Source organism: Coenobita brevimanus, chromosome 55 (assembly GCF_032717465.1).
Source record: "Coenobita brevimanus isolate Jiangsu-jjx chromosome 55, ASM3271746v2, whole genome shotgun sequence".
In the NCBI taxonomy this organism is placed as follows: domain Eukaryota; kingdom Metazoa; phylum Arthropoda; class Malacostraca; order Decapoda; family Coenobitidae; genus Coenobita; species Coenobita brevimanus.
In genome coordinates this window covers 47,566,246-47,587,777 of record NC_137008.1, presented here as the reverse complement: position 1 = coordinate 47,587,777, position 21,532 = coordinate 47,566,246, and the positions used below count along the sequence as shown (strand labels likewise).

Here is a 21,532-nt window from a genome sequence, read left to right as displayed (position 1 = left end):
ATGCATAACCCTGTCAATGAGTATTCTACCATATATTTTACCAGTCACACTAAGTAGGCAAATAACCCTATGGTTACCACATACTTCTCTCTCCCCTTTTCCTTTGTATAAGGGAACAATTATACCTGATTTCCAGTCCTCTGGAACCCTTCCCTCTTCCCAAGCCAATCTACACAACTTCCATATCCACTCCACAACAATCTCACCCCCATACCTAAGCATTTCACCACACACTCCATCAATTCCTGGGACCTTTCCCAGTACAGTATATATATTCAGTGGGCTCGCACAGTACGTGAGTGGATGGGCAGTCCTGGTTCTCGCGAACTGTGAAATCGCACACCGTGAATACATAATCTTTTGGGAAAAATTACATATGGGCGGTACCTTCTCTTACCTTGACATTTTGTGACCCTTAGAGACATAATAAAGGGAAAATTTTTCAGACATACACCACAGATATAGCTACTCTAACAGTCACCTTAACAACAGTAGACAACAGGCCTGATGGACTTTTAATAACAGGGGTTCCAAGATGCGGCAACACACTTAGTGTGCCCTCGCTGCCACCCCGGCAGCACCACGCTTGTTTAACAGTTGCCAATGTTGTATTATTCCAGGCTTTGACGAAGAAATTTGTGGCCTGTCGAATGTTATATTTCTTCCAGAATGCAGCAACAGTCATTATGGTGGGGGTTGCAGGTATGCCAGGTGAAGCAGGTGAGTCAGGTGGGGCTGTGGAGGTGGAGGCGACTGGTGAGTCAGGTGGGACAGTGGAGGTAGAGGGGACAGCGGCAGACGAGTCAGGGGAGGTGGTGAGGGGAGGATCCTCCATCTCCTCCTCGCTACTGCTCACGTTTTCTGCAATTTCCTTCATCTCTTCTTGTTTGTCAGTTTCATTCCTCATCTTGCTGTGGACATACTGGCAATATAACAACTTGGCATTTGCGAAATAACCATCATTCAAGTGAATCCAAACATTATTATAGAAACTGGGAATCTATTCTAAGTTACCCTTACTGCCGAAAACGTTATTGTCGAAGTCATTATTGGCTGGAACTTACTGTAGACTCCTCTTGAGCACCTTCCCCACGAGCCTCTAAGTCACTATTGGCACATCGTGTGTGGAGGGGGGTCGCAAAGTCAGGGAAAATAGCAATTTTGGGCCATTCCTTGCCTCTGCCTTGTGTATTGTGGGCTAAACTTGCACATTTAGAGTTTTATGGTTATGATTTTTGGTCACTCGCGCACTGTACATTTTGCATGCTCTGAACTCGCGTACTGTGTGTGCCCACTCTATATGTATGTATGTATACACACACACTACACTTTCAGTTATCCATTGTAATTCAGCGAAATTGTACGCCAAATTAAGTGAAATGCCAGATATTGCATGGTACCTCTCCATCAGCTCTACATTCAGTGTCAAGCAGGATATTGTGTTACTGTCTCGGCCCTGTAAACTAAAAACTTTCCCATGAGTGAAGGATGAAAACTAAGCATAAAATGTAGTGCATTATTGATATAGTACAATAATGCTGCACAGTACACTCGCAGTTAACCTGGAAGCTTGGGGAATTTACCGTCTTGGTTACTTATTGTACCCAGACATCTAATCTATACTGTACTCTATTATATAGGCTATATCATTGCAGTGTATACAATACAACTCGTATCCAGGGCCACAGAAACAGTTCTACTTGAAACATAACCTTCTCATAAACACAACCCATAGATGTGACATACATGATTGAAGTGTCTTGCAGTAGTACTCAATGCACATGGTAAATTCATTTTATTAAACATTATTTATTATTTTAGTCATAAAACATGGGAAAATAAACTAAAGAAGTAAATCTTGAGCATTTATTAGTGAACTGATGATTGGGAAAGAAGTGTTGTACCATAGAATTATCATGACTCCCTTGCTCACAGTTGTCTAAATGACTTGTGCCCACCTATTTATTCTTTATCTGACTGCCTTCACTCCACCCTTCACTTGCCACCCAGCTGTTTTGCAGATAATACAGTAAATACATGTGAATTGCATGGGAAAATAAACAAAGGATATAAATCTGGAGCATTTATTGAACTCTTCTGACCGGTTCCCGATTTGAGAAAAGAGACCATGACAAATGTGACAAAGCACCTGCAGGAGGTACCGAAAACCAACTTTGAAGAATGTTTCAGGCTGTGGAAAGAATGCTGAGCTACATGTGTGAAGTCAGAAGGGGCCTGTTTTGAGGGGGATAAGTGTCCAAGGTCAACAGGTTTGCTATTTATTTGTTTAGAACCTCAGGTTCTCGTATTTATCTGTCTCTCTCTGTCTGTCCATCATCCAAGCTTCTATTTTTTCAAAAGAATAAAATGTTTTTTAACATTTTCAGGTTGCATTCGATTACATCTTGGACAACATTGTGAACCAAAAGCTGTTTTCCATGCAGGAGTCATGGCCCTTCATGAAGCCTGTCAATAAAAAAAATGTCAAAGACTATTATGAAATCATCCAGAGCCCAATGGATCTCTCCACTATTGCTAAGAAAGTTAAAAGTATGTATTTGATACTTTTTTCATAGGTTTTCATGTTTGGCATATTAGAACCTCATTCATTACTAGGATTTATGGTATAAATACTACTTAGGTTACAAATTTAGATTGTTAAGATGTTTTCCCCAAACCTAGTGAATACCTGCATATACCTTATATGTCAAGCCATCAACTTTTACTTCAGTGTAAAATGCTGGTTATCCTCCTTGACCTTGTGAATTTATAGATTGGCTGTAGTGACTAGGTCTGGATATATCTAATTAGAAGCTAATCTCGGTTCCCAGAACTTAGATTTGGCACTGTTTTACCAAAGCTCCACTATTGGATTGCTAAGGATGGATAATATGAGTGCATACACTGAACTGTACATGTCTTCACAAATTACAAAAAGATGATAGAAAATATGTTCTAGATATGGAGTAGTAGTAGTAGTAGTTGTTCCCTAGGCAATCTGGCCGAACAGCCCCGAGTCCCTTAGGAAGGTCATGGCTGAGACCGGGCTTTCCCACACAGCTCTCAAAAAGTGTATGTTGTGTTGTTGGCATAGGTGATTGTGTCAATGCAGTCTTCCATAATGTACTTAATAGTATGGGGTGCTGTGTTGCATCCTGGACAGGCATCAGCGACGGAGTCATCCAGCCTCTTCTGGTAGCTTAAGAGGGCTGGATGGTGCCCACATCTCAGCCTGGCCAGGTGGACCCTGTCCTCACGAGGAAGATAGGATTCAGAAGGGTGGATGTCAGGAGGCCGTGCATGCAGCTGTGTGTTATCTTTAAGTGACTGAATGGAGCAGCGAGTGATCTGAGCGTGGATATGCTTCTGAAAGCTGGTCTGAGGGGGGAGAGATGACAGTATATGAGTATGGTATCGTGTGCTGGGTGTTGTTTTGGTGTTCCTTGGTGTGGGTGGATGTGCTCCCATGTAATATAGTGGATGTTGTGGGTTTCTGGAGGCTGCAGCAAGAAACTGGGTGCCTCTCATGTCTAGGTGGTCCTTGACTTTGAGGACTTTGGTTTCTTGATGTAGGTGGTCTGTGGGTGTAGTAGCTTTGCAGCCTGTGATTATTTTTAGGGCCTTGTTCTGTATGGTCTGTAGAGTGTTGTAGTGTGTTTTGGTGAGGTTAGAAGCCCAGGCAGGGCTTGCATAATTCATCACTGAACGTATGTATTGTTTGTATACTGTGGTGGTGGTTTCTTTGTTGTGTCCGAATGTTGTGTGGGCAAGTGACCTCAGAGCATTGAGTCTTGGTGTTATTTTATTTTTAATGTTTGTGATGTGTTGTTTAAATGACATTGATGTATTGTATGTTACACCAAGGATTTTGTGTGTGTGTGTGTGTGTGTGTGGTAGGGGATTGTTGTTTATGGTGAGGTGTGGGATGTGACTGTGCTCTGCTTTCTAGTTTGTGAGAAGAGTCACTGTAGATATGGCTGGGGCTATTTTGAGCTTGTTTGTGGTGAACCATTCGTGTAGTGTGTTGAGGTAAGATTGAATTATGTGTGTAGCTGTGTTTGCGTTTTGGTGTGTACATGTAAGTGTTATATCATCTGCATAGGAAGCTGTGTGTATCTGTGGTGTGTGGGGTGTGGGTACATCGTGCATGTATAGGTTAAAGAGTGTAGGGGACAAAACAGATCCTTGGGGGACGCCGTTTGTGAAGTTTCTGATGTTAGAAGACTGACCGGCAAATGTTACATGTGCACATCTGCCTGCTAAGTAGTTTGCCACCCATCTTTTTGTGTTATTGTGCATGTTTGTGTTGAGTATTTTGTTTGTGAGGTTGTGGCGGGGGATGGCATCAAAAGCTTTGCTAATGTCTAGTGTGACTAAGAGTGTTCTGTGTGGTGGCCTAGCCGAATTCATGCCATCGAAAACTCTCCGTGTAAGGTCTGTAAGAAGGGTGTTTGTGGAGTGTAGCGGCCTAAAGTCATGTTGTGACTGGGCTAGGGGAATGTGAGGTGTGACTAGTTGTAGTACTGGTCGTTCAGTGACTTTAGAGGGGGTGCATAGGAGTGTGATGGGGCGATGTGAGGAGGGTAACGTGGGGTCTTTGTTGGGTTTAGGGGTAGTGATGATATTATCATACTTCCAGATGTTGGGTATTATGTTGTGTGAGTAGCTGTAGTTTGATATGTTGGTGAGTGCTTGTATGCCTTGTGGTCCTATGTGTTTAAGGTGAATGTTGCTTATGTTGTCTGGTCCACAGGCAGATGAATGCTCGAGGTTGTTAATGATGTGCTTCGTCTGGTTGTAAGTGAAAGGTGCGTAGTCTGGGTCTGTCGGGAACTGTCTCTTACGTCTGATGATACGTCGGTCTTCGGGATGGGGGTTTCGTTGGCTGACTTGTGAAAAGTGATTGATGAAAGTGTTTGCTTGTTGTTTGTTTTAGGGTATGGTGTCTGTTGTTGTGATGGCAGCGTGTGATTGTGTGATGTTGCTGTTGGAAAGTGTGATGCTGTTTAGTGTTTTGTAGAGTTTGCTGATGTTTGTTTTGTGGTCAAGTGTTTGGAGGTAATTTTTCCAGTTTAGTGTTTGCTGTTCTGATATTTTATTGTTTATCTGAGTGTTGAGTTCTTGTATTTGTTGTATGGTGTCTTGTGTATGGGGTGTTGGGGAGTGTCGCAGTGTGTCCTGTTGTTTGATGAGGCCTTGGATTTCTGGTGTGAAGTTGGGGTTGTGTCTCTTTCTGTTGCCTCTAGGGATGTGTCTTTTGTCTGCGTTTTGTATGATTGTATTGAAAGTGTGCACAGCAGTGTTGATGTTTGTGATGGGTGTACTGTTTAGTGTTTCAAAATGTTGTTCTGTTTCAGTTATGGAGTTTAATATGCTGTCGGCACAATTGTCCTCATGACTTGGCCCCTTCAAATACAAGTGTCCATGTGGCTTAAGCTGCACTTATTTAAACCTTAGCTGACATATACAAGCAAGGAAAATGTCTGGAAAAAGGCAGAATATAAGAGGGAAGTGGAGGAGCAATTGGGTAAATATAGATTGGAGCAGATGGGGAACATGGAAGGTGTGTGCAGGATATTCACAGAAGAAATTTGTGCAGCATGTGAGGTGGTGTGTGGGGAGAAGAGAAGATGAAAGGGGATACAGGGAACAGCATGGTGGACTGAGGAGGTGAGAGAGGCTGTGGCACAAAATAAGAAAGCATATAGTGAGTGGATGAGAAACAGGGGCTTGGAAGAAGTTGAGAGATGGAAGAGAGAGTTATGTGTAGAGAGGAAGAGAGAGGTGAAATGATTAGTAAGAGAGAGTAAGAAGAGAGTTTAAAAGGAATTTTGTAGGAATTTGAGTGTAAAGTGGAGGGAATATAAGAAAGTGTTCTGGAAAGAGGTAAAGAGACAGGGTGCCAAAGAAGTTAGGCAGGGAGTGAAAGATAAAAATGGTAGATTACTAGTGGAGAAGGGAGAAGAAGTGAGTAGATGGAGAGAACACGTTAATGAATTGTTGAACATAGAGAACGAAAGTACAGGTAATGCAAGTAAAAGTGGTTGGGGAATGGTTGGGAGAAGGAGGGATGTGAGAAGAGAGGAAGACATTAGTAGGATGGAAGTTATGGAAGCAGTGAAGAAAGTTAAAATGGGGAAAGCCTCAGGAATTGATGGAGTGTGTGGTGAAATGCTGCAGAATAGGGGAGAGATAGTAATAGAATGGATGAGGATGATGTGCAGATTGGTGTGGGAGGAAAGTAGAGTCCTGGAGGATTGGAAGTCAGGTATAATTATTCCAGTGTACAAAGGAAAAAGGGAAAAAAAAGTGTATTGTATTCATAGGGGCATTTGCCTTCTTAGTGTAATAGGAAAAGTATAAAGTAGGATACTTATTAACAGAGTTATGGAAGTAATAGATGAATTAGTTGGAGAAGAACAGGGAAGTTTTAGGAAAGAAGAGGTTGTGTAGATCAGATATTCATTCTTAGATCTTCAGTGGAAAAGTTTCTAGAGAAGGGAAAGAAGTTGTATGCAGCATTCATGGATTTGGAGAAAATGTATGATAGGGTGGCTAGACAAGGATTGTTGAAAGTGTTTGGAATGTATGGAGTAGATGGGAAGTTGTCAAAAGCCATGAAGAGTATGTATGAGGGTGCTAAGGCTGCAGTGAGTGTGGATAGTGAACTGAGTGATTTTTCCTATTTGAAGGTTGGATTGATACAAGGATGTGTCATGTCTCCATGTTTGTTCAGTCTGTGTATGGATGGGGTTATAAAAGAGATACAAGGTAGTGTAGTGGATGTTGGAGTGACCTTAGTGAGAGAGGGCAGTGTTTGGAAACTCCCTGTACTGTTGTTTGCAGATGATACTGTTTTGTTAAGTGAAGAGGAAGGGGAGCTGTAAGGCTTGGTGAATGAGTTTGGGAGAGTGTGTAAGAAATGGAATCTAAAGGTGAATGCAGGGAAGAGTAAAGTGATGGTCTTTGAGAGAAGTGAAGTCAGTGAATGTACAGTGAGATTAGATGGGGAGGAAATGGAGAAATTGAGTGTGTTTAAGTACTTGGGGAGTGTGATGAGCAAGGATAGAAGTTTAGAGGAAGAAGTGTTTTCAAAGGGTGCAGCAGGGAAGAAAGGTTGCTGGTTCCTTGAAAGCAGTGATAAGAAACAGAGAAGTGAGCATGGAAGTGAAAAAGCTACCACATGACAGTATTGTGATACCAACCCTAATGTACGGAAGTATTTACCTATTTACCTATTTGTAGTATACAGGAATTGAGCAATGCTCGTGTTGTCCTGTCTCCATATCCACATTTATCAAGTCTACCTTTACACACATGAATGTTTTTCTCATGCATCACCTCTTTGTTTAAGTCGTTCCAAATATTTAAGTATTTACCTAATATACCTAATTGTGATATACACGGAATGTACTGCGCTCGTGGGTTTCCGTCGCTGTTTCTCAGTAAGTCAAATTTAGCTTTAAACTCGTTTAAGTTTTTAGACTGGATGATCTCTTTGTTCAGGCTATTCCATAAGTCTATACTTCTGTAAGGAAAGCTATATATCTTGATATCCTTCAAGCAGCTTGACTTTTTCAATTTCATTCCGTGTCCTCTTGTTGCCCTCTTGTCCCATACAAACAGATCTTCTTTGTCAATTTTATCTACTCCCACCACGGTCCTGAACACTGCAATCATGTCTCCCCTCTTTCTCCTTTCCTCTAAGGAAGGCAAATCCAGTTTTTCCAGCCTTTCTATGTATGACAGGTCTGTCAGACTGGGGACTATCTTGGTTGCTGTTCTTTGTATTCTCTCAATCTTGTTTATATCTTTCTTTTTGTGTGGGGACCACACTACTGCTGCATATTCTAACCTGGGGTGGATCATGGCCACTATCAATTTTTTCATCATCTCCTCATCCATATAATGAAATGCTACTCTTATGTTAGTCAAGAGTTTATAAGTCTCTCCAACTATCGTGTTAATGTGCTTTTCTGGTGACAAACTATCTTGGACCAGGACTCCCAAATTTTTCTCTTCTCTCCTTTTTGTGATTAATTCATTACCCAACAAATAATTCAGTGATGGCCTCCTGGTACTTTTACCCATTTCCAATATTTTACATTTCTTTACATTAAATTTCATTTCCCACGTCTGGCTCCAATCGTGTATCCTATCCAAATCCTCCTGCAGTATTTTACAATCCTCCTCAACCTCTACCTTCCTCAAGATCTTTACTTCATCAGCACGACGGGCGCGTAGCACCCGTCTGGAAGCAAACTCTCATCCCTTTTCTGTCCAACTCTCTAATGCAAGAGTTAACCGTTACTCCCAGTCTTTCATTTATGCAACAGGTCAGCTCTGAACTGTCTCCCTCTGTCTGTATTTCCTCCTGCCTATGATCTCCAGTCTTTCAAACGTAGTGTGTCCAGGCATCTCAAAATGATCGGATCTTGAATTTGGCTCTGTATTGTATTTTGTTTTTCTCTTGGAGGAAACTGTTACTGTGGGCTCATGGCCTTTGGTTCCTTCTTCCTCGCATTAAAAAAAAAAGAAAGAAAAAAAAAACAGACTTGCATAACTGTTCACTCCATCTACCATATCATTTATGTAAATCAGGAACATTACCGGCGCCAACACCAAGCCTTGAGGGACTCCACTTGTTACTTCCCTCCATCCAGACATCCTATCGTTTATTACTGTCCTCATTTGTCTGTCCCTCAAAAAGTCTCTCATCCATTCCAGAAGTTTCCCCTTCAGTCCTCCTATATATTCTAGTTTCCACATTAGTCTCTTATGAGGCACCTTGTCAAAGGCCTTCTCTAAGTCTAAGTACACACAATCCACCCAACCATCTCTCTCCTGTACCACGTCAATCGCTCTTGAGTAAAAGCTCAACAGGTTAGAAACACATGACCTTCCACTTCTGAATCCAAACTGACATTCAGCCAAAATATTCATCTCTTCCAGATATTTTATCCATCTGTCTTTCAGGATTCTCTCACACAATTTTGCGACCATGCTGGTTAGGGACACTGGTCTATAATTCAGGGGTTCTTCCCTGTTTCCTCCTTTGTAAATTGGTACCACATTTGCCCTCATCCATTCTTTTGGCACTTTCCCCTCTTCCAGTGAGCATGCGATTAAACTGTGAATTTTATCCGCCAGTTGTTCTCTACATTCTTTCAGTACCCAATTAGAAATTCCAGTAGGTCCTGGGGCTTTCCTTACATCTTGAGTTTCCAGTAATTTATACACTTCCTGTACCTCCACTTTTATATCTTTTATCACCGGAACATTTCTAATCACTCCTCTCCCCTTCCACAAGCTCCTTTTCTTTAGTGAAAACTGACTGGAAACGTTTGTTCATTATTTCTGCTTGCATTGCCACATCCTTAAAGACCTCTCCTTCTGCTTTCAGTTTGGTGATTCCTTCCTTTTGTTTCAGTTTGCCATTAACAAATCTATAAAACAGTTTGGGTTCATCCTTGCATTTGTCTATTATACCTTTTTCAAAATTCCTTTCTTCTTCTCTATGTATTCTTGTGTATTCATTTCTTGTTCTTTTATATTCTTCCTTTGTTCTGTCGTTACCTCTCTTTCTCCAATTGTTCCACGCCTTATCTCTCTCTTTTTTTGCTATCATACACCTTCTATTAAACCACTCCTTTTTCCTGTTTTCTTTCCCTCTTACTCTTGGTACAAATTTTTTCATTCCCAAATTATAGAGGTCTAGAAAGATATCCCACTTCCTCTGTATCTCTCTTGTTTCTCTGAATTTTCTCCAATCCGCATTTTCAAAAAAGTTTCTCAGTCCTGTAAAATTTGCTTTCTCAAAGTTGTATCTTCCCTGTCTATGAAGCTCATCTCTTGGCCCGACGTTCCCTATTAACATCTGGAACTCAATGACAACATGATCACTTTTTCCTAAAGGACAGAGGTATTTCAATGATTCTATTACATCGGGTTCTTTGGTAAATAGTAAATCTAACCTTGCTGGTGTGTCCTCACCTCGAAACCGTGTCTCTTCTTTGACCCATTGCGTCATCGCATTGTTCATTATTATATTTAATAACATAGTGCTCCACGAATCCTCGCCACCTCCCGAGTACCATTCCTCCCAGTTCACCTCTTTACAGTTAAAGTCACCCACCAAAATTATATTATTGCTTTTCTCAATTATTTTTTGCAAATAGCTAGCCATATCTGACAACATCTCATGGTATTCGTCATCTTTCCATGCTCTCGTCTTTGGGGGAACATACACTACCGCCATATCTCTCGTAACATTCTCTCCAGTTTCTAATTTCATATATATCACTTCAGCCCTGCCTTCTCCCATTTCCACAGTATCTACATTTATGTTGTTCTTCACTACTATCATCACCCCTCCTCCCTTTTTTTCTTTTCTGTCTTTTCTCCACAGTTTGTATTTACCATCTCCCAAATGAACATCAATATCTTCTCTTAACCCCTTAAACGCGTATCGTCGCATTTGCGACGGTCGGCCCAAAGGACAGAACGGCGGATCGTCGGGTTTGCGATTTGAGTAAATTTTGAATAACCGCGGGGAAGCAGGCTCCAGCTGGTATTGTCTATCAGTACCACCACCCTCTAGCTACAACTAGCATACTTTACCTTTGTACTACTGACCTCAGTTGTTGCCAAATATCGCGTTTTCCCCCCGTCCCACCCCCAACCACGGCCCGGCCAGCCTGGCTGTGATACATGGCAGCGCTCTGAGCGCTCAGATTTGTAAATCTGCGATCTCCTCTCACAAGCAGTTTATGCTACTAGGAAACGCTTGTTTCCCCAGTTGTAACACTAGCTTTTTTTCTCACGGTTTGCCCCTGTTTAGCGTCAGTTTACTGCAGGCTTTCAAAGTGAGATTATGGCGAGTTCTAGCTCTTCCCAGTCAGTGCAAACGGCCGACAGGAACGAGAATAAAGTGGCGGACGTAAGGCAGAATAAAAAGCGCGCCGTGGTGATCTTTTGGGAAGTAATATGATTGAAAATAATGTAGTATACATGTTTTTAGCTGTGAAAATGGAAATGTTTGTTGAGTGACGGGAAGACCACCGCCACAGTGCATGTCGGCCATACGCTCCGTTGATTTTCGCCTTATTTTCAGTGCTTATTGTACAAATACGGATTCCTAACTACCTTTACGTTGTAGTATAAAGTTTACTGTGACAGAATGAGGCTGTGGTAGAGGGGAAACCGGGTTGCTGGAGGTGTGAAAGTGAAGATTTGGTTACCCAACTTTGCAAGTCTCCACAAGTCCTTGGGTAGTCCACGAAGGCTCAACACCTGTCTCTGGAGAAAGCTGAATGTAAGTACTATCTGCCATACCAAGTATAATGTTCTAGGGTTAATCTCTGATTTTTGGCGAATATTTTCCTACAGGTACTCAGACCGCGATACAACCCCGCCACTCGGGGGGGATCGACTGTACACAGCCGCGTTTTAGGGGTTAATTTGGTCTCTACAAAGCACATGACATCAGGTTCTTGTTCTCTCAAGAAATCGTTAATTTCGATCCTTGTCGATATGAAACCATCAACATTAGTATATATCACCTTCAAATTATTTTTGACGTTTTTAATACCCTCTTCTCTCCTACTCTCTGTCCGTACCACTTCCTCAACTTCTGATCTTTCACAGCCATCCCCCTTAGTTTCCTTCACTTCTATTTCCTTAAATACCACTTCCTTACTTTCATATCCATTACTCTCCAAAAAAAAGTATTACATTCTTCCTCTGTCCTCTTATCATTTTTTTCCTTTACTTCTTCCTTTAATGATTTTAAAACTTCTCTTTCTTCTTCGTTCAGATCTTTTCTTATTATAATATTTTCCATCCCCGCCTCTTTGCTTAATTTCCAGGTCACTTTAAGTATCTCATTTATTACACTTTCTGATGTAAACTTGACTCTCATTGGTCTTGTTTCCCCTTTCTTATAAGGCCCTATCCTCCTACTTCCTCAATTTCCTTTACCCACTTACCTCCTTCGGGGTCAATCTTGCCTAATATTCCTCTCACCAGGTTCGTGTCTCTCTCGAGTCTTATGAACCTAACCTTTTCTTCCTCTTCCCTGTTTCCAAATATTACCACACATCTGTTCCTTTCTACAGTTTCTCTCACTATTTTCTCTTTTTTCCTCAGTATTTTCAATACATTTTCTTCCATTTTTTTCTTGTTCATTTCCCTTTCTTCCTGGATGATCTCTCTTAAGCTGACCACTTCTTTCTGTTCTTCTTCTATGTGTGCCCACTTTGCCTTGTGTTCTTCTACTACACTACTCACCTTCTCTGTTTTATTAGTACTCTCTTCTAGTTTCCTCCTCAATTTGACATTTTCACGCTTCAAATTTCTAATCTCTTCATTAGCTGTCTCATTGGACTTAATCACACTCTGTATGGTAGTCTCCGTATTTTCAGACACATCCTTTATCACTAGATTCTCTACTTTCTTTTCAAGTTCACTAATCCTCATAATTAATGTTTTAACCACGTCCATGACATTGGTATTTGTATCAAATCCTTGAAATTCGAGTCCCTCATTGTTTACATTTTCGGCCATGTTTGATGTTGGTTAAAGTACTAAAACAGCTGTTACCCCAAAAAAACTACAAACATTCATGTATACTCTAGCCAATAAATCTTTACATTTTTGGTAGTCTATTAACTTTCATTATTTTAGATTTAAAACAAGACCTTAGGAGACAGGACAGACAAAATTCCTGAAACTACTTAAGGTTAGCAGCGATGGCTGGGACGTCTGCTCTCTCCGGCTGTTCGTTCGTGTGGAGCTTGGACCTCGTTGGAGGGACAGAAGTCAGAGTGAGAGCAGTGGAAACGAGTTATTTGAAAGGACCATGTGGAGTCACATGGAGTGACAGACTGACAAATGAGGAAGTGAAGGGGCATTGTGATGTGGATGTGGATGTGATAGGAATCGTTAGGAGAAACACATTAAGGTGGTTTGGCCTTGTGGAGAGGATAGAGAGTGAGAGATTGATGAGGAGAGTTTATATGAGTGAGGTTGAGGGGGGGAGAGGGAGGGGGAGGCTAAGAATGAGATGGAGGGATGAAGTGGAGAGGTATATGAGAGAGGGGGGTGTGAGCTGGGAGCGGGGCAGTGAAGTGGCGGGGGACAGAGCATCATGGAGGCGATTGTTTGTAGCCACCCTGTACGGGATTAAGGCGTCTGGCAATAGATAGATAGAAAATGTCATAAACCACTGATGAAGATTGTGATGGCAAATAGCAACTACTGTACTTTATATTTCTAATACAGTATTTGAGTCATCTAGGGCCTGAGGGGCGATAACACTGTTTTAAAGGAAATCAGATTTCATAGTCACCCCATGAATTCAGACATTCTTTCTCACATGGGAGAGATGCGAAGGTAAAAGTGGCTTACTCTGGTGTTATGAAGGCTTCCTGTTTTATGTTAACCAGTGGGTCCTGTCTTAAACCATTCAGTATCATCATCATCATCATCATCATCATCATCCAGACCTCCTTTCCCACCGTAGTGGATGGTGAGGAGTAGCAGTGTCCAGACAGCCCAAGTTTGCCCAGTCTAATGGGTCACACTTCCATTCACTCATCATTCAAGTCCCTGGAATCCTGGCCCTATCTGATGGGTCAGAAACATTCACCACATTCTGTTGCTTCACACAAATGTATCAGATAGAGTCAATCCAGAAGCTGTCACGTTAAAAAGGGGTGCCAAATCCCTGATCATGCACTTCTTTTCACAACATTCATCCTGCCAGCACGATGTCTTGTCAGTCCCCTTGCCTCACTAACTTCCATCCCTCTCTTCTTCACACGCTCACCCACCATATCCCTCCACCATCTCCTTGGCCTACTTGCCTCCTTCCTCCTTCATATTTGCTCAGATATACCTTTTTCGCCACTCTATGTTATCCATTCTCTCCACGTGACCGTACCATTTCAGTACATTCCTTTCAGTTCTGGTGTCCACAGACTTCATCACTCTGTATCTTTCTATCCATCTATCTATTGCCAGATGTCTTAATCCCTTAAGGGGTGGGCACGAACAAATCGCCTCTGTGTCACCCTGTCCACCGCCATTTCACTGCCCTGCTCCCAGCTGACACCCCCCTCTCTCATATACCTCTCCACTTCATCCCTCCATCTCATCCTTAGCCTCCCCCTCCCTATCCCACCTTCCACTTCACTGACATGCACTCTCCTCCTCAGTCTCTCGCTCTCCATCCTGTCCACATGTCCCAATCACCTCAGTGTGTTTCTCCTCATGCTTCCTATCACATCCACATCTCACCACAATGTTCCTTCACTTCCTCATTTGTCGGTCTGTCACTCCATGTGACTGCACATGCTCCACTCAAATAACTCATTTCCACTGCTCTCACTCTCGACTTCTGTCCCTCCAACAGGGTCCAAGCTACACCTCCGTACATTAGAGTTGGTATTGCAATAGCGTCATGAAGTAACTTTTTCATTTCCATGCACATTTCTTTGTTCGTATCACTGCTTTCAAGGAAGCAGCAACTTTCCTTCCCTGCTGTACCCTTTCAAGCACTTCACCCTCTAAACTTCCATCCTTACTCATCAAACTACCTAAGTACCTAAACACACTCACATTTTTCATTTCTTCCTCATCCAACCTCACTGTACATTCACTGACTTCATTTCTCTCAAAGACCATCACTTTACTCTTCCCTACATTCACCTTTAGATTCTGTTTCTTACACACTCTCCTAAACTCATTCACCAAGCCTTACAGCTCCCCTTCCTCTTCACTTAACAACAACACAGTATCATCTGCAAACAAAAGTACAGGGAGTTTCCAAACACTGCCCTCTCTCACTTGGGCCACTCCATCATGCACTGCCCTACCTTGTATCTCTTTTATAGCCCCATCCATATACAGATTGAACAAACATGGAGACATGACACATCCTTGTTTCAGTCCAGCCTTCAAATAGGAAAAATCACTCAGTTCACTATCCACAAACACTGCAGCCTTACCACTCTCATACATACTCTTCATGGCCTTTGACAACTTCCCATCTACTCCATATATTCTTAAACTTTCCACTATCCATGTCTAGCCACCGTGTCATATGGTTTCTCCAAATCCATGAATGCTGCATACAACTTCTTCCCCTTCTCCAGAGACTCTCCCACTAAAGATCTAAGAATAAATATTTGATCTACACAACCTCGTCCCTTCCTAAAACCTCCCTGTTCTTCTCCAACTAATTCATCTGTTACTTCCCTAACTCTGTCAATAAGTATCCTACTATATATGTTTCTTATTATACTAAGAAGACAAATGCCCCTATGATTACCACACACTTCTTTTTCCCCTTTTCCTTTGTACAAGGGAATAATTATACCTGACTTCCAATCCTCCGGGACTCTACCTTCCTCCCAGGCCAATCTGCACATCTTCCACATCCATTCTACTACTATCTCTCCCCCATGCTTCAGCATTTCACCACACACTCCATCAATTCCTGGGGCTTTCCCCATTTTAACTTTCTTCATTGCATCCACAACTTCCATCCTACTGATTTCTTCCTCTCTTCTCACATCCCTCCTTCTGCCAGCCATTCCCCAGCCACTTATACTTGCATTAGTTTCATTCTCTGTGTTCAACAATTCCTTAGTGTGTTCTCTCCATCTGCTCACTTTTTCTCCCTTCTCCTCTAGTAATATACCATTTTTATCTTTCACTCCCCGACTAACTTCTTTGGCACCCTGTCTAACTTTGTTTTACCTCTTTCCAGAAGATTTTCTTACATTCCCTCCACTTTACACTCAAATTCCTTCAAAATTCCCCACCCACTCTCTTCTTACTCTCACTTACCAATCTTTTCACCTATCTCTTCCTCTCTACACATAACTCTCTCTTCCGTTTCTCAACTTCTTCCACACCACTGTTTCTCATCCACTCACTATATGCTGTCTTCTTTTGTGCCACAGCCTTTCTCATCTATTCAGTCCTCCATGCTGTTCTCTGCACCCCCTTTCATCTTCTCTTCACCCCACACACCACCTCACATGCTGCACAGATTTCTTCTGTGAATATCTTGCACACGCCTTGCACATCCCCTGTCTCCTCCAGTCTATATTTACCTAATTGCTCCTCCACTTCTCTTTTATATTCTGCCTTTTTTTTCCTTCCCCCAGTAACTTTTCCACTCTCCTCATTTGTAGTACTTCCTCCTGTCCTTCACTTCTTCCATTTCTCCATTTTATTTTAACTTTAATTCTGACCACAACCAAGTGGTGGTCCGAAAGTCCACTTCCCCAACTTCTACATACTCTTGCATCCACTACACACCTTCCCATCCTTTCATCTACACACACATAATCAATCATTGTCTTCCATTCATTCAGTTCACCACCCACCCTTCTCGTCACTCACCATGTATACCTGTGGATCACTTTGTGCCTGAAGAGGGTATTAGCTATCACCAACCCCTTCACGGCACAAATGTCCCCTAAAGCACTGCCATTCTCGTCCGTCTCTGCAGACACACTCCACTCACCAACTACTCCAACCACCTTCACATTCCCTACTTTTCCATTTATATCTCCAATAAAAAACTCTCTCTCATTCCTTTCAAACTTCTCCATGCAAGCTTCCACATTTGTCCAGAACTCTTCTCTTATTCTGTTTGCATGGTCTTTCGTTGGCGCATACACGCACAGAGTCGCCCACATTTGTAGTCCAACTTTCAACCTTTCCCACACAATCCTTGAGCCAACTGATCCAATCTCTCTTATATTCTCCTTCCATCTGTTACTCACAACAATACACACTCCATCTTTTGTCCTCTCATTCTTACCTACTCCTTCACATATACCCCATCCATACTCCCATTCTCTCACACTCTCACTTCTTCATTTAGTTTCCATTAACCCCCATATATCCACTTTTGCACCCCCAAGCACATGGACATTCTCTCTTTCTTTCATCTCATCATTTGCACCCCTTACATTCCAAGTCGCCATCCGTATTATGTCCTGTGTTCGGTCCTTAGTCATCACCTTCAGGTCAGTCCTGGTCCGAGGCTTCTTGTTCGTATTTTTAGTTAGTTGTTTTCCGTGGAGGGGCACTAACCCTCCCCCAACCCACTTGTGTCATGTAGGGAACACATGTTGGTTGGTTATAAGGTTACCACCCAGCGTTGTAAATGCTTTCCTGGTTTACAGGAAATCATTTGACTTGCCATTTAATGTAGAGATATCCTAAAAACAGAGTATCATTACACTAAGTGGATGGATGATGGGCACCCCCCACCTACCACATTTGCATAGTTCATGAATCAAATTATTTTGTATCCTATCCTTTCTCTCTGCCTCACATACATTCCTCAGCAGTCCCATCTCCACTGCTCTTATTCTTGACTTTTCATTTTCATGCCACATCCATATATTAAAAGTTGGCACTAACACTCCTTCATGTAAACCCCGCGCGGCTGCAACACTCAGCCTCTGTTCCTTAAGAAGGCCCTCATAGTGCCAGCTAATTTCCTTCCTTGTCACTCTACCTTCCAATTCTTTTGCACATTTTTCTCTCTTTTCTATCACTGTACCCCGGTATTTGAACTGTCTCACCTATTCCAGTCTCTCTCCATTCACTGTAACATCACACTAGGAGTCACCTTCTCACTCAGTAACCATCACTTTACTGTTTTCTACATATACTCTCAAGGTACAACGCTCACAGACATCAGCAAAATTTTGCACTAGTCTACCAAGTCCTTGCCCAGTATTTGCAAGTAGTACTATGGTAGTACTGTGGTTGGTGGGGGTGCCCATCATCCACCCTCTAGGTGTAGTGATACTCTGTTTTTTAGGGTAGCTCTACATTAAGTGACAAGCCAAGTGATTTCCTGTAAACCAGGAAATCATTTACAATGCTGGATGGTAACCTTATAACCAATTAACACGTGTTCCCTATGTGGCAACAAGTGGGTTGGCAGAGGGTTAGTGCCTCCCCGGAAAACAACGAACTAAAAATACGAACTAGAAGCCTCTGACCAGGACTGACCAAAAATTGACAACTAAGGACCAAACAAAGGACATGATACGGATAATGACGTGGAATGTAAGGGGTGCATATGATGATGTGAAAGAGAGAGGATGCGAAAGTGGAATTATGTGGATTAACTGAAGCTAAATGGAGAGATGAGAGTGTGAGAAAATGGGAGTATGGGTGAGGTATATGTGCAGGAGTGGGTGAGAATGAGAGGGCAAAAGAAGGAGTGTGTATTGTTGCGAGTAACAGATGGAAGGAGAAAATAAGAGAGTATGGATCAGTTGGCTCAAGGATTGTGTGGGGAAGATTGAAAGTTGGACTACAAATGTGGGCAATTGTGTGCGTGTACGCACCAACCCAATATTGTGCAAGCACAGTGAGAGGAGTTCTGAACAAATGTGGAAGCGTGTGTGGAAATGTTTGAAAGGAATAAGAGAGTTTTTGATTGGTGATATGAATGGTAAAATAGGGAATGTGGAGGTGCTGGAGGGGGTTGGTGATAGCCAATACCCTCTTCAGGAACAAAATGATCCACAGGTATACATGGCGAGTGATGAGAAGGGTAAGTGGTGAACTGAATGAATGGAAGGCAATGATTGATTATGTGTGTGTGTATGAAAGGATGAGAAGGTGTGTAATGGATGCAGGAGCATGTAGAGGTTGGGGAACTGGATTTTCTGACCACCACCTGGTAGTGGTGAGAATCAAGGTCAAAGTGAAATGGAGAAATAGAAGAAAGGAAGGACATGAGGAAGTAGTATATGCAAGGAGGGTGAAAAGGTTACAAGAGGATGAGAAAAGGTCAGAATGTAAGAGAGAAGTGGAGGAGCAATTGGGTAAATATGGATTGGAGCAGATGGGGGACATCGAAGGTGTGTGCAAGATATTCACAGAAGAAATCTATACGGCGTGTGAGGTGGTGTGTGGGGTGAAGAGAAGATGAAAGGGGGTGCAAGGAACAGCATAGTGGACTGAAGAGGTGAGACAAGCTGTGGCACAAAAGAAAGCATATAGTGAGTGGATGAGAACCAGGGGCTTGGAAGAAGTTGAGAGATGGAAAAGGGAGTTCTGTGTTGAGAGGAAGAGAGAAGTGAAAAGATTAGTAGGAGAGAGTATGAAGACAGTGGATGAGGAATTTCGAAGGAACGTGAGTGTAAAGTGGAGGGAATGTAAGAAAATGTTCTGGAATGAAGGTAAAAAGAGTTAGACAGGGTGCCAAAGAAGTTAGTTGGGGAGTGAAAGATAAGAATGGTAGATTACCAGTGGAGAAGGGAGATAAAGTGAGCAGATGGAGAGAACATTTTATGGAATTGTGTAACACAGAGGATGAAAGTAATCCGAGTGTAAATGGTTGGGGAATGGCTGGGAGACAGAGCGGTGTGAGAAGAGAGGATGAAACCAGTAAGATGGAAGTTGTGGAAGCAATGAAGAAAGTCAAAATGGGGAAAGGCCCAGAAATTGATGGAGTGTGTGGTGAAATGCTGAAGCATGTGGGAGAGATAGTAGTAGAATGGATGTGGAAGATGTGCAGATTGGCATGGGAGGAAGGTTGAGTCCTGGAGGATTGGAAGTCAGGTAGTGTATAGTTATTCCCCTGTACAAAGGAAAAGGGGAAAAAGTAGTGTATGGTAATCATAGGGGCATTTGTCTTCTGAGTATAATAGGAAAAGTATATGGTAGGATACCTATTGACAGAGTTATGGAAGTAACAGAAGAATTAGTTGGAGAAGAACAGGGAAGTTTTAGGAGGGAAGAGGTTGCGTAGATCAGATATTCATTCTTAGATCTTTAGTGGAAAAGTTTCTAGAGAAGGGAATGAAGTTGTTAGCAGCCTTCATGGATTTGGAGAAAGCATATGACAGAGTGGATAGACAAGATCTGTGGAAAGTATTAAGAATATATGGAGTAGATGGGAAGTTGTTGAATGCCGTGAAGAGTATGTACGAGAGTGCTATGGCTGCAGTGAGGATAGATAGTGAACTGCGTGAATTTTTCTATTTGAAGGTTGGATTGAAACAAGGATGTGTCATGTCTCCATGGTTGTTCAATCTGTATATGGGGGTTATAAATGCGATACAAGGTAGTGCAGTGGATGTTGGAGTGGCCCTAATGAGATAGGGCAGTGTTTGGAAACTCCCTGTACTGGTGTTTGCAGATGATACTGTGTTGTAAAGTGAAGAGGAAGGGGAGCTGCAAGGCTTGGTGGATGGTTTTGGGAGAGTGTGTAAGAAACAGAATCTAAAGGTAAATGTAGGGAAGAGTAAAGTTATGGTCTTCAAGAGAAGTGAAGTCAGTGAGTGTATGATGAGATTGAATAAGGAAGAAATTAAAATTGTGAGTGCATGTAAGTACTTGGGGAATGTGATAAGTAAGGATGGAAGTTTAGAGGATGGAACACTTGAAAGGGTACAACAGGGAAGAAAGGTTGCTGGTTCCTTGAAAGAAGTGGTAAGAAACAGGGAAGTGAGCATGGAAGTGAAAAAGCTACTACATGACAGTATTGTTATACAAACTCTAACGTATGGAAATGGAGCTTGGACCTTGTTGGAGGGACACAAGTCAAGAGTGAGAGCAGTGGAAATGAGCTATTTGAGAGGAGCATGTGGAGTCACATAGAGAGATTGACTGACAAATGAAGATGTGAAGGAGTGTTGTGGTGTGGGTGTGGATGTGATAGAAAGTGTTAGGAGAAACACATTGAGGTGGTTTGGCCAGGTGGAGTGGATGGAGAGTGAGAGACTGACGAGGAGAGTGTATGTGAGTAAGGTGGAGGGGGGGAGAGGGAGGGGGAGGCCAAGGATGAGATGGAGGGATGGAGTGGAGAAGTATATGAGAGAGGGAGGTGTGAGCTGGGAGCAGGGCAGTGAAATGGCAGGGGACAGGGCGACATGGAGGCGATTTGTTTGTGGCCACCCCTTACAAGATTAAGGCATCTGGCAATAGATAGATAGATAGATTTCAGTTAACTCTTCTGGCCACTTCTTCCACTTTTCCTCCACTGCTCTCAACCTCTTCACCCCACCATGCCACACCGCACACTGCTTTAGCATTCCTAACTAAGAAGTCCCTATGTGCATTCCACAGGCTGTCCAGATCCATTTCATTCCAATTTGCTGATTCTTACTCCTCCCCTACTTTAGTCCTTTATTCATGTGCCATTTCTTTGATCTTTAGCTTCTTGACTTTCAGTCTTTCTCCCCGACTTCTCCTCTCTCTCCTGGTCCAAGCTTCAGTTTCCTGCATGGGATGGCCCTACAAGGAGCTGTCACTTGCCTGAGGTTGATGGTTAGCCAGACAGGCTGGAGTTGATCAACAGTGACAGCAAGAACTTACTGTACTGCATGCAAATTACAGTAAAACCTCGATATAACGGATTTCAGTAGACTGAAATTCTTTTTTATTGGACTTGAGGAGCTACGAGACTAAATTTCAATATATTGGAAAAAGTTCGATAAAGCCAGAAGCAGTCCGGACTGCCTGAGCACTTCAGCTATGTTCA

At 42.4% G+C, this 21,532-nt stretch overlaps 1 protein-coding gene across 1 annotated transcript in view; it reads left to right on the top strand.

Annotated features, from left to right (window-relative positions):
* The window catches only part of Taf1 (TATA-box binding protein associated factor 1), a 667,992-nt gene that overhangs the window by 496,993 nt on the left and 149,467 nt on the right, over nt 1-21,532 (top strand). The window contains exon 29 of the mRNA XM_080273519.1: nt 2,388-2,550. Coding sequence (XP_080129645.1) covers nt 2,388-2,550 — 163 coding nt within the window. The remainder of the gene's footprint in view (nt 1-2,387; nt 2,551-21,532) is intronic.